The sequence below is a fragment of the Mytilus edulis genome, chromosome 8 (genome assembly GCF_963676685.1).
Source record: "Mytilus edulis chromosome 8, xbMytEdul2.2, whole genome shotgun sequence".
NCBI classification, from domain to species: domain Eukaryota; kingdom Metazoa; phylum Mollusca; class Bivalvia; order Mytilida; family Mytilidae; genus Mytilus; species Mytilus edulis.
Window position 1 is genome coordinate 36,632,652 of NC_092351.1, and position 12,295 is coordinate 36,644,946.

The 12,295-nt window shown below is 30.4% G+C and overlaps 2 protein-coding genes across 3 annotated transcripts in view; one reads left to right on the forward strand and one right to left on the reverse strand.

Moving 5' to 3' along the window:
• LOC139486786 (ragulator complex protein LAMTOR1-like) overlaps window positions 1-12,295 on the forward strand; it is a 513,831-nt gene that overhangs the window by 423,379 nt on the left and 78,157 nt on the right. The window lies entirely within an intron of this gene.
• Window positions 1-12,295, reverse strand: part of LOC139485479 (golgin subfamily A member 6-like protein 22) — a 40,869-nt gene that overhangs the window by 17,817 nt on the left and 10,757 nt on the right. The window contains exons 5-9 of the mRNA XM_071269990.1: window positions 10,521-10,583; window positions 5,770-5,934; window positions 5,247-5,423; window positions 3,859-4,023; window positions 1,041-1,217 (exon numbers count right to left, since the gene is read on the reverse strand). Of these exons, the coding sequence (XP_071126091.1) occupies window positions 1,041-1,217; window positions 3,859-4,023; window positions 5,247-5,423; window positions 5,770-5,934; window positions 10,521-10,583 (747 nt within the window). The remainder of the gene's footprint in view (window positions 1-1,040; window positions 1,218-3,858; window positions 4,024-5,246; window positions 5,424-5,769; window positions 5,935-10,520; window positions 10,584-12,295) is intronic.

Consider the following 12,295-nt stretch of genomic DNA (forward strand, 5'->3'; position numbering starts at 1 on the left):
GGCTTTAATTGGAAGTAAATAATTCATAGTTTATCAATAAGACTATATAACAGTATACCATCCCTTGTCGTTTTCCGACCAATTAATTTGGTTTAATACCCAATTTAACCTGTAATATTGAGAATGGAAATGGGGAACGTGGCAAAGAGAACACAATCCGATCAAAAAGCTAAAAATACCTTAAGGTCACCAGCAGACTTCCACACAGCGGTAAAATCCCGCATCCGGATTGGACCCTTAACAAAAGTGCGCACTAGTTCAATGCAAATGAACGCCATTCTAAACTCCGAACTATATAAACGAATCAAAATTAGGAAAATCACAAAAGACAAACAAATGGCAAAGGTTGAATTGAACAGGCGCGTTTTGCGTTTGCTTATTCTACATTGGCTTTATAAGGGTTGAATTGAGTTCTCACAACATATATATTTGCGCCAATGCAATGCAAAGTACAATGCAAAGGCCATTTTCCAAAAATCTATTATATCCCAGGAACATAACTCTTATGAGAAAAAAGATCGAACCCATTATTGAACTTTTTGAGATATTGCAATTAGTATAAGTTTTTATTAACCTAAAAAGAAAGTGTATCCGTGAGAGCGTTAACGAGGCCATAGTCAATAAATTTAATATGTCCAAGGGCATAACTCTTTTTAGAAAGTAAAATCGGCCACCATTATAAAAATTGTCCGAGATATTGCTAATATTCACTTATAGTATACGTTTTTATTAATATCTGGCAAGAGGTTTACCTGTGAGAGCGTTAACCAGTCCGGACGGGCGGACGGACGCCCTGCATTATCATGTCTCCCGCAATGCTTTTGACAAAAAAAAGATACATGCAATAGAAACAATAGCTTACGATTGATAGTTTTTAAGGTGAGAGATTGTCTGTGTGATTGACATTCAAACAATTGACGATGGTAACTATAAAGAATTATCTCAAATGGTAAGTCCTATATTATGAAATAGACATTCGTCTGAAAACACTAATATAAAACAGTGTCTGCATAAAAACATATTCTTATTATCGTGTTTACCCATCTATATTCTCGTCTCTCTCCTTGCAGACTTTTTCGTATTTTTTTACAAGTTCATCCCTTTCTGTTTGTAACTGTTGTGATTCCTGCTGAAGATCCCGTATTTTCTCACCAATGGTTTTTTCTTGTGCTTTTATTTTTTCTTCTTTCAAATGTAACTCGTCTACAAACATTGATCTGCAAAAGAAAATAGAGACAACAATTTATATTTTTGCGTACGAAACGCTTGTCTGAATTTACCTTCATCACCACAACCAAATTTTTTGACAGCCATGAATATTAACATCCGAATTAGTTAAAGAGCTGCATGACCAAAATTTACTATAAAAAAATGTACAATTATATATAAGGTAATCTAGATTTAGATAGTGATTTGTATTTTATTCATATATCTATTTCTTACAAATCATCCACAATAAAAAAAAATTGCGTTCCACTTGAGATACTCGCAAACGGACGACAGTGAATTTCATAGTTTTGTACTGATTTGTATGTCTATACCATCCAATCATCAGTTAAACTAACGATTATTAATCAAATTTTGTGTAGACATTATTGCATGATATATAAAAAAACGCTGTTGTGAAGATTGAATAATTATGTTAATACTGCCATCAATAAATACAGCATATTAACCAATTTTTATATTTGTCACTCTCTTTGCACTTATTTTTCATACATTCTATCTTTTTCTAAATGTTTATCTGTTTGAATATAACCCTTCTTTCTCCTTTTCTTGTTGTGTGGTTTTTTAATTGCCTCCGTCGAAATTATTTCGTATGGTTTTTTTTAATTAAGCCCACTCTTATTTCTATATTTTGCACCCGGTCAATAGATTTTAAAATCCAACATGTTAAAGGCATTTTGTAATTTGCATTTTGTAAATCTAATGTATTCAAGGCAAATGTACGGTCTCTCACACTTACGTTCTTAGAACGTGTATTTTTAGTTTTAAATTTAAAAACGAGACGAATGGTTTAGTATGATTTCAATTGAGACAACTGTCTATCAAAGGCAACATAAAGCAGATTGAAGCAATAATAGCTTACAATTTGACCTTGCACACTAAGCAGATGATATGCAAAGCAGTTAGCTATAAAAATGTCCCGTAATGGAATTCAAACGTACAATATAGAAAACGATTAAACATACCAGGACTAAATTTTGAATATACACCAGACGCGCGTTTCGTCTACAAAAGACTCATCAGTGACGCTCGAAATAAATCAATCTTAAATTTACACGTTAGTAAGCACCTTACCAGTAAACAACACAAAACGATTGTTTCTTGTAAATAGATATAGGAAGCTGTGGTAAGAGTAACAATGAGACAATTATTCATCCACGTAAGAATTTACAAAAATTAAACCATTATAGGTCACGGTACGGTCTTTTACATGGAGCCTTGACTCACACCAAACAGTAAGCTATAAACATGTTTTTGAGCTCCAACCCCTTGTCCTAAACTAGCCCAGCAGTGTCACAGAACTAACTTATTTACTTATTGGTACATCAAATTATTTGCTTATTTTACATATTATAGACAAACCAAAACAACTCCTATTATACCCATTGAAAGTTTCTTTTTAAGTAAATGTCTAATTCACAAAGTCACTATTTCTTAATCAGTACATGTGTAATTCACATTAATCACCTAACTGTCGCAAATTTGGTAAATTGGGCTTGTAAATGTAAATGTATTTTGTATTGATATAAATCAATTATCAATGTAACTTATTAACAATTTGTATATCGTAAAAAAATACTCAACTTTTTTTTCAAAATACTAGTACAGTAAATCGTTTTTTTTTTTGCAATTTGATAACAAAATGGGCAGGTTAATATTTCGCTGTGTATAATTTTTGCTGAATAGGAAAATAGACGCGAAAACCCGTATTGTAATGTTAAAGATGCAAAATAAAACATAAATGTAAATGACTGATAGATCAAAAAAAAAAGTAAAATAAAAAAATACTGAACTCTGATTCAAATTAAAAATGGAAAGTCCCTAAAATCAAAACCTCAAACACATCGAACGAATGGATAACAACTGTAATATTCCTGTCTTTGTACAATCATTTTCTTATGTAGAGAATGGTGTATTGAACCTTGTGTTATAGCTAGCAAAATCTCCTACTTGTATGACAGTCGCATCAAATTCGCATCATAATCGATTGCATGGCAAAACATGAAGTTTTATATAAGTTTGTGTTAGTATAAGAGAACATTTTGAAAGCATATATGTGTAATCAACCATAGAAATGTGTTTTGTTTTAATTCAATTATTACACGAAATTCAAAATGTTCGGATTATGACAACAATCATTTACTTCGGTAATTACCATTTTCGAAAATGTAACTGACTTCTGTGTTGTCAAAAGATATGACATGCATTATTATCAAATTTAATTATTATTAAAATATATCACAAATATAAAGAAATTTACGCGAGTCAACTTTTATACGTTTTGCAAACAAAGTAAAAATTAAACACACGCAAAAAAAGATATACAGTATGACAAAACGTCACTGTCAGATATTTGCTCAGATCTGCATCATGTTAAAATACATGATGCAGATCTGAGCAAATATACTCAATTGCTGCAATTAACATTTTCGCACAAATCATTTTATCAAAAATGTAACAGTTAAGTATATATGTGTGTGTATAATTATAAAAATATAACCATGCAAACACATTTCATATTTCTTGCTATCATAAATAACAATAACAATATATCAGATTTTGTTTACAAGACAGTGATAAAAAAATGTTTTGCGAAAACAAATATTATAAATCCAATCACTGTATATTCACCCATTTTTTAATTCATCCCTTTCCTTGCAGACTTGATTATACTTTTCTAAAATTCCATTATTTGCTGTTTTTAGCTGTTGTGTCTGTTGATGCAATTCCTTTATAGTCTCATGATTTGTTTTGATAATTTCTTCTTTCGAGCGTATTTCCTCTTTATGTACCATACTGTAACGTTAAAATATTCCATAAAAAATTGATTTAAGTTATGAAGTCATTTTCCGCATTTTACAACATTAAATATACAGAACGTCAGTAATAACTATACTGGTCATGAAATTATTTTTTATGTAAAAACAAATCCTTTTTAAAACCGATAACACTTATTCAATACTCAGCTAATTATAATTTGCATTGATAAAAAAAAAAAAAAAAAAAAAAAACTATCAAACTTATAAAAAGTTGATAAATAAATAATTCAGGCTAACGGCTGTTTCTAAATTGAAGAATCGAGTAGTTTGCTTCTGGAAACCAGCCTTTAATGAATAAATTATGATGCCTGGACTCAATAATATGTGTCATATGTCTTGTGAATTTAAATCGTATTAATCATCGATGTGACCTCCAAAGACTGCTGACGTTCATAGTACCCGATATAAACACAGATATCGATATAAATAGATGGCGAACACTATGTGATTGGATGTTTCTAAGTCTGTTTGATTTCAAATAAATAGGTTAAAAATGTATATATGTTAATCATAGTTTTCATCTGTATAGGAATGCATCTTGTAAGTGAATAATTTATCAACGATGTTTCTTAACTTATTTTTAACAACATGAACTAAACTGGCTACTAAAAGCGAGTTATAAATTCACTGTTTGATTTTCATTTAGAATTGAATAAGCCAAAAAACATCATGCTTGATAATTGTATACATCGTAGCTATTGTCCCTTTAACATTACAATATATTGTTCGTAGAGTTATGATATTCAATTTCTGTTAATTTTTCATTGCCAGTCCGTTTGAAACCGTTTTAGACCTCATATATACGCCATCAAATTAAGGGGGCTAAAATTTAAAATGTATGGAACAGTTACTATGAGCTTACACTTTCTTTAAAAAATCCTTCTTATTTGAGTTACCAATACTATTGATAACCTTTCAGAGTACTTGCACCTTGATACTTTTAAAACATATGGAAGTTTTAATTGATTACTCCCAATATGAAAAATGGTAAAATTTAAAGTATCTATTTAGAAAAGATATTGACATCGTTGCACTACATATGCATAATAAAATTTAAAATTTAAGATTAACGGTAAGATACGTGTTTTAAATTAAATGACATATAAATCATCAAATTTAAATTCTTAACTTTCCAGTTATATTTACAAATTAAGTTTTTGTTAAAACACTGAAATCAAAATAGTTTTTTGGGATATTTACCCATCTTTAGAGTTCTCCATCTCTGTGCAGATTCTTTCATACTTTTCGGAAAGGGTGCTTTTATCTGCTTCTAATTGCTGTACATGCTGTTGTAGTTCTAATATATTTACTTCTTGTAAATTTTCCTGTGTTTTTATAATTTCCTTTGACGACAGTATTTCGTCCTTAAGCACTCTTCTGTAACGTAAAATACGTTTGAGAAAGTTTTTATACCTTTTTTATGTTTAACAATATACACAAATAATGCATCGTGTTATAGCTACATCGCGTTATATTTTCATATACATGTCTGTACTAAGTTTTCAAAATAACAACATGAAAAACAGTTATGTGTACTATGTAAATTATTTAAAAATTATAATCCAGACATATGTTTTTCTATAAAAAGCATTAACACTTTTTAAATGATCTATCCAGCATGGAGGCATTTTGTAAATATAGCCTTTTGTGTAAAACGTTTTGACTTAAAACTTATGCTGCATGTATGGAAGCTAAAGAACGATATTGAACGTGGCATATTTACCGATTACTCAAGTCATCCCTCTCTTTGCAGACTTTCTCAAATTCTTCGGAAATTCTGTTTTTATCACTCTCAAAGTGATTTGACTTTTGCTGTAATTCCTTTATTTTTTCACAGTGCATTTTTATAGTATCTTCCTTTGAATGTATTTTGTCCTCAAGCATTGTTCTAGAACGTAAAAGAAAATAGTTTATTCTTTAATTATTATATTGATGACAATTAAAATATAATCCTTATGCATTACATCATGACATTATTGTTTCACTAATACCATTTTTTAATTCCATTAATTTCTGCTAACCTTTTTTTGTACTCTTCAAATGATGTTTTTTTTTTTAAATATTGTAAAACTAGATCACGAATACCTAGATGCAGATAACGGTATATCATACATGAATATTAGGAATACTAACATATAAATAATGGCATACACCTTTCACACTCCCCGATTCACAATTAGAATATACATAGCAACTTGATTTGTTTTGATTCTTGTTTTTTTTCGTACGATTCACCATAAATTATAAGCAATGGTATCTTAGATTTTGTTGATTCAGTATCAAAAGTACATACAACAAATTCAATTCGATATAATTATGCAAATGTTAAATACATGCAAGTCCATTTTTAATAGACCAAAGTTCAATGAATGACAACCTGTGGGCATCAGATCAATTACATGGCAAGCCATTATTTCTGTATCAACAATTTTTTATCATACTAATCTATTCTATGTCATTAAAGAATACACGTTTTACGTAAATTGAGATAAAGACATATATTATCAGTCTACATGAACCTATCTTTGATTCTATCTGTTTATTGAGTGTAAAAACGATTTCACCTTCCTAAGTTTTGACATTGATGTTAGGAAAACAAAATCTAAATTAAGAAGTCCGTATAATATAATCATGCAAACACATTACGTATCAAAAAATGCGTAAGGTTAGGATATTGAGTATTCTCCTCTTGCGAAATTTGATGCACACGCTTACTTCTATGCGTAAAAAATGGAAGTAATTACCATAAGTATATTTCTTGCAGCAATAATTAGAGTGACCGTAACGATTGAAAAACTGTTGTTTTCTTGAAAAGCTAGTTAGAAATAATATTTCAGTAGTTTGTGATAATTTGTAGAGGAACGAGTGTTTGTGAAATCGCCTTCGAGAAAAATGTAACAGAAAAGTACGGAATATACGTGCTTTACCCCAGAAGCTTATGATTTTATGTACTGTCATATTACTTTGATATTGATAACTATAGATTCTCTATAGTTTGTAATTTGCTTTATTATAAGGAAAAACGTGATGTCATTTCTGTATCTTGTCATGTTTCCTTTAATACATCATGGATTCATAAAACACTGAAAAGGATGCTTCGAGAATATAGTTTCGCCTGTTGAACCGTGTTTTACTAGTAGTATAAGAGCACACGAATTTTTTAAAGATATGATAGGAGGTTAATATATACATATAGGTAAATTAATAAAAGATTGTCTCTCTTTTTTTATGCAAGTTTATATCATGGAATCAAAATTCAGATATTGAAAAAAGCATTAACTAAATTTTTAATATTTGATGTATTTGTTCAATGTTTTTACACAAGTAAAAACATGTCTAAGCTTATTTTTTTCAAATCTGCGAGAAGTTTAATCATCGTTCTTTTTTTCAGTGATTTCTCCAAAGAAAACAAAAAAGGTTTGCTAATTACATTACTTCAGAGCTGACTTCCTGTGCAATTTGTGTCTTATTAAAATTGTCTATGTGCTTCATTCGAACAATACATGTACGATGTATTCAAGAACGTAAACTTTATGAAATCACATTAAACATAAGACTTTATACATTGTAGACGTTCGATGCGCTGAATTTACTTTCATTACAGACGTTAAAAGCCGAATAATCAATGCTAAGAATGTATAAGAATCAATACATGTGAAGATTTCGAATCAGTACTGGCTTGTGAATAACAACTAATGATGTGTCCCCCTATAAACAATATATCAAAGCCAAAATTTTTAAACTGTTTTCAATTTTCATTTCAAATAAATACTTACAAATTTTTATGCATATAAGTCATATTGGTTTGAATGATATCAAGAACTTCAAAAATTGATTGATCATCAGTAAATTTGGGTTTCTGATCAGTTGTAGTGTGTAGTTGGTCTTTGGATTGTATAGCATAGTCCTTCAAGAAGCAAAGTCGTTTCAAAACATCCGACTTTTCACCATGAAGATTTCTACAATAATTCATCATTTAAAATAAGCATAGAATACAACATGTGTTTTATCATTGACTTAAATACAATAAAGACTATCTGAATCATTCAAATCTTGAGTATAAATTTGTTTTCACATAAGGAAATTGACATTGGAAATATGAAAAGATACGTCACGGAAAATAACTCAGCAGTAAAAATAAAACAATATCATAGAGACGGTCATGTTTTTGAAAAAACTGTTTTTAAGATGTTGAAAGTATTTGAAATACAATAATTCGTTTTTAACCTGAAGACATGAAGTAACCTTATCCGTGTTTGGCACATCTTTCGAAACATTTGGATTTAATACCGACACAAAATAGAAAAAAAGACATCATTAATGTTCAAACTCTTTTAGGTCATTTTTTAGTAGCAATAAACAAAAAAACTATGTTAATTGGACAGGCGTTGATACTATATATGCCCTTGAATTTTTACTAGATAACATTTTTGTTCGCTTTGGGGTTTCCGTATATCGTCAGATTATCGGAATTCCAATGGGGACTAACTGTGCACCACTTATTGCGGACCACTTTTTGTATTGTTATGAGTTACAATTTATGACAAAAATAAGCAAAGACCCATCGAAACAACATCTGATAAACAAATTTAATAATACTTTTAGATATTTGGATGATATTTTGGCTCTCAATAATGACGACTTCAGTATGTATATTAATGAAATTTATCCTGTTGAACTTATTTTAAATAAAGCTAATACTAACAGTGATCGCTGCCCTTTTCTCGATCTTGATATCTATATCACTAATGGAAAGCTGAATACTAAAATTTATGATAAAAGGGATGATTTTTCATTTCCTATCGTTAATTATCCGTTTTAGATGGTGACGTTCCCTTGTCACCATCTTACGGTGTTTATATATCTCAACTTGTACGATTCGCTCGTGTATGTAACAATGTTTTAGATTTTAACGAGAGAAATTTATGTATTACTGAAAAATTATTACACAAGGGTTTTCGATATCACAAACTAGTCAAAACATTCACTAAATTTTATCATCGGTATAAAGACATCATTCGTAAATATAGCTCGACATGCAGACTTCTAATACGTTCAGGTATTTCACATCCAATTTTTATGGAAATATTCTTTATAAAGCACAAAGGTGTCAGTATTCACCTCAGAAACTTACAAAACCTTTGAAAAGACTTATTAAGAAGGGATATAATTACGATACTGTTGTCAAGTCATTAAAGATTGCATATTTTGGCGTTAATATTGAGTCACTGATAAGGTCTTTGCATCGGAACTAAACACATTTATTCTAAAAACAGTTGTTGGCATGACACGGGTTATGTTCTTCTCATATATGTTATGATGGTATGATACTAAACCCCTAACGGGAAGGATTTTGCCTGATGTTCATATGATAAAATCATAATCTTTCAGTCAGTTTAATTGAAGTCTGGAGCTGGCATGTCAGTTAACTGCTAGCAGTCTGTTGTTATTTATGTATTATTGTCATTTTGTTTATTTTCTTTGGTTATATCTTCTGACATCAGACTGGGACTTCTCTTGAATTGAATTTTAATGTGCGTATTGTTATGCGTTTACTTTTCTACATTGGTTAGAGGTATAGGGAGAGGGTTGAGATCTCACAAACATGTTTAACCCCGCCGCATTTTTGCGCCTGTCCCAATTCAGGAGCCTCTATTATCACTGGACTAGATTATATTTGTTTAGGGGCCAGCTGAAGGACGCCTCCGGGTGCGGGAATTTCTCGCTACATTGAAGACCTGTTGATGACCCTCTGCTGTTGTTTTTTATTTGGTCGGGTTGTTGACTCTTTGACACATTCCCCATTTCCATTCTCAATTTTATCACTTTATATAAATTTGGTGCTTTCGAAAACCCTTTCTGAATTAACCTTCATTTTGACTAAGGGAACCCACAATTTTTACACAAATATAAATAGCATTCAAGTCTGTGTTTTCTGACAAAGTTCGTTAGATACGTAGAATGTTAAAAAAAAAACCAAAGGACTCAAGTATCGATATGTTTTGTCCTTTACGAGTTGTTAAAGAACGTCGTCATTTTTATATTCTGATTAACAATTTCAACAACTTTCACGGATAAGGGTCAGTGGTTAACACTATATAAAGCATAAAATCTGGTCATATCTAGTGATGTTTTATTTTGCTATCTATAGTGTGTCCCTAATTTTCCAAAATTACATGCTTACATTTGGCCCTTTTTTTTCTTTTTTTTTATCTTTTCTTTTTTACTTCCACAACAATCGATTCCATTAAAATCGGATGTATTTTATAAGTGCTCAAACATAAAAAGAATATATATTTTGCTAGGCTTATGTTTTGGTAAGCAAGACGCCCATAAACACAAGAAATCGTGTTAATTTAAGCGACTGTCACTGACTTGCTTTTTTCAATTAAATAAGTTAATAGACATGAGTTTAAAAAACGAAACAAAACGGGCTGTTAATGTTGTCGAAAATAAGTTGTATGTTATGCGTACTCTATTTGATTTTTCAGTCTCTGGATCTCAGTTTCCTTCTCGTCTACAATTATTTCAGATTGCCTGACAAAGAATTGAAAACGACGAATCAATAGCTTCTAAAAGCGTTTTCATATAGTGTTTAGTTTAGATGGACTACAGTTGATTTGACATTGATATATTTACGTTCAGTTTTTGTCTTAAAGCTCATAATGTATTTAAGCATTTATGATTCCTTGAAATTCGTTGTTTTTAGTTAAAGCGTCCAAGGCAAAAATAAAAGCAGATTGTTTTGAACGTTCAAATTCAAATGCGACTGAATATGATTCTAACGAAAGAATTAACTCTATGGCAAATTTAAAGTAAATTTAGAACTAGAATAATGTACAAATAAAAATACAAAATATAAAGAATGACGGTGTTTCCCTCGGTTTTAGTTTGTAACCCGGATTTGTTTTCTCTCAATCGAATTATGACTTTCGAAAAGCGGTATACTACGGTTGCCTTTACTTAAGTAATTGTGACCTTAGATATATTATAATAACTCTACAAGATCCAAAAAAGAAGACATAGTTACGTAAAGTTATACATTTAGTTTTTGACATTCTTTGATGACATGTAGCTTGCATGTAATACTGAGGACATCAGCTTCCAATTTCCGTTTTCCCTCTATATTTTGTTCGTATTCCCTAGTAATAAAGTTGAATATTCTTTGGTATTTCTATTTCTCTCTATAATCTTATGTCTAATTGTGTTATTCTATAAGAATTACTCTATCATATAAAAGTATATGAGATAAATACCAAAGATTGACTTATTCGCTTTTTAATGTTTATTTAAACCAATAGTAAAATGGTAGATCCAAATTCATAAGAAGTCAAGGAATCAACATATCCAAACGCGACCACTCTGTAAAGTGTTGATGTCTAAACATACAAATTGAGCTACAACAAGGAATATAAGAATATTGCTGTCAACATTTTTAAAAGTTATTCTTAATTAACGAATATGTCTCCCACATACAAAACTCTTACTCCTTGTTGTTTGATGTCCTTTATGGTTTGATCTGCTCTTCCATTGTGTTTATATCTTTTGGATTACATATATGTTGGTGTTTGTTAGTTATTTATAATGTTTAAAAACACAGGAACGTAGAACAGAGCCTTTTTGCTTTTAACGAAATATTGGACTGTGTCGTTTTTTTTTAACAGCTTCAACAACTCTTTCAATTGAAAGTAAGATGGCACCATTATAAAAAGTTTAGTGCTAATTATATAATTATTTACTAAAACACATCCGCGAAATCGCGGGCATATACAGCTTGTGAACTGTTGTAGGATGATTTTTTGTAAAAGATATTATATATGGAGAATTTCATAAAAGGTATCAAAAGCCCTCTCCCTTTTTCATGTTTTTCCAAAGTCCGATATTTGTTTGCTTTCTGTTAAATTCAATTATTTTCGTGCTTCTGGCCTCAGACCACAATTATTCTTCTCCTTTGCCACGATGCTTCTTTTGGTTAAAGTCAAATCAAATTCAAAATTTGCAGCGTTTCAAATATGAAATAAATGTAACTGCTTATTTATAGACCATCATTAGTCTAATAAAATATGCTTCTAGGACAATCCATCAGTACCTTTTCTTTTGAGAGCCTTATTAAATACCAATGGTAGAATATGAATCATGTATAAATGACTAAGACTGACGTAGGCTAATTTGAGGGGGTCCTGATCCCGAAATCCCGAGAACGTCCCGAAAAAGGTCCTGTCTCCCTCTAATCTCTACCTTACTTTAAT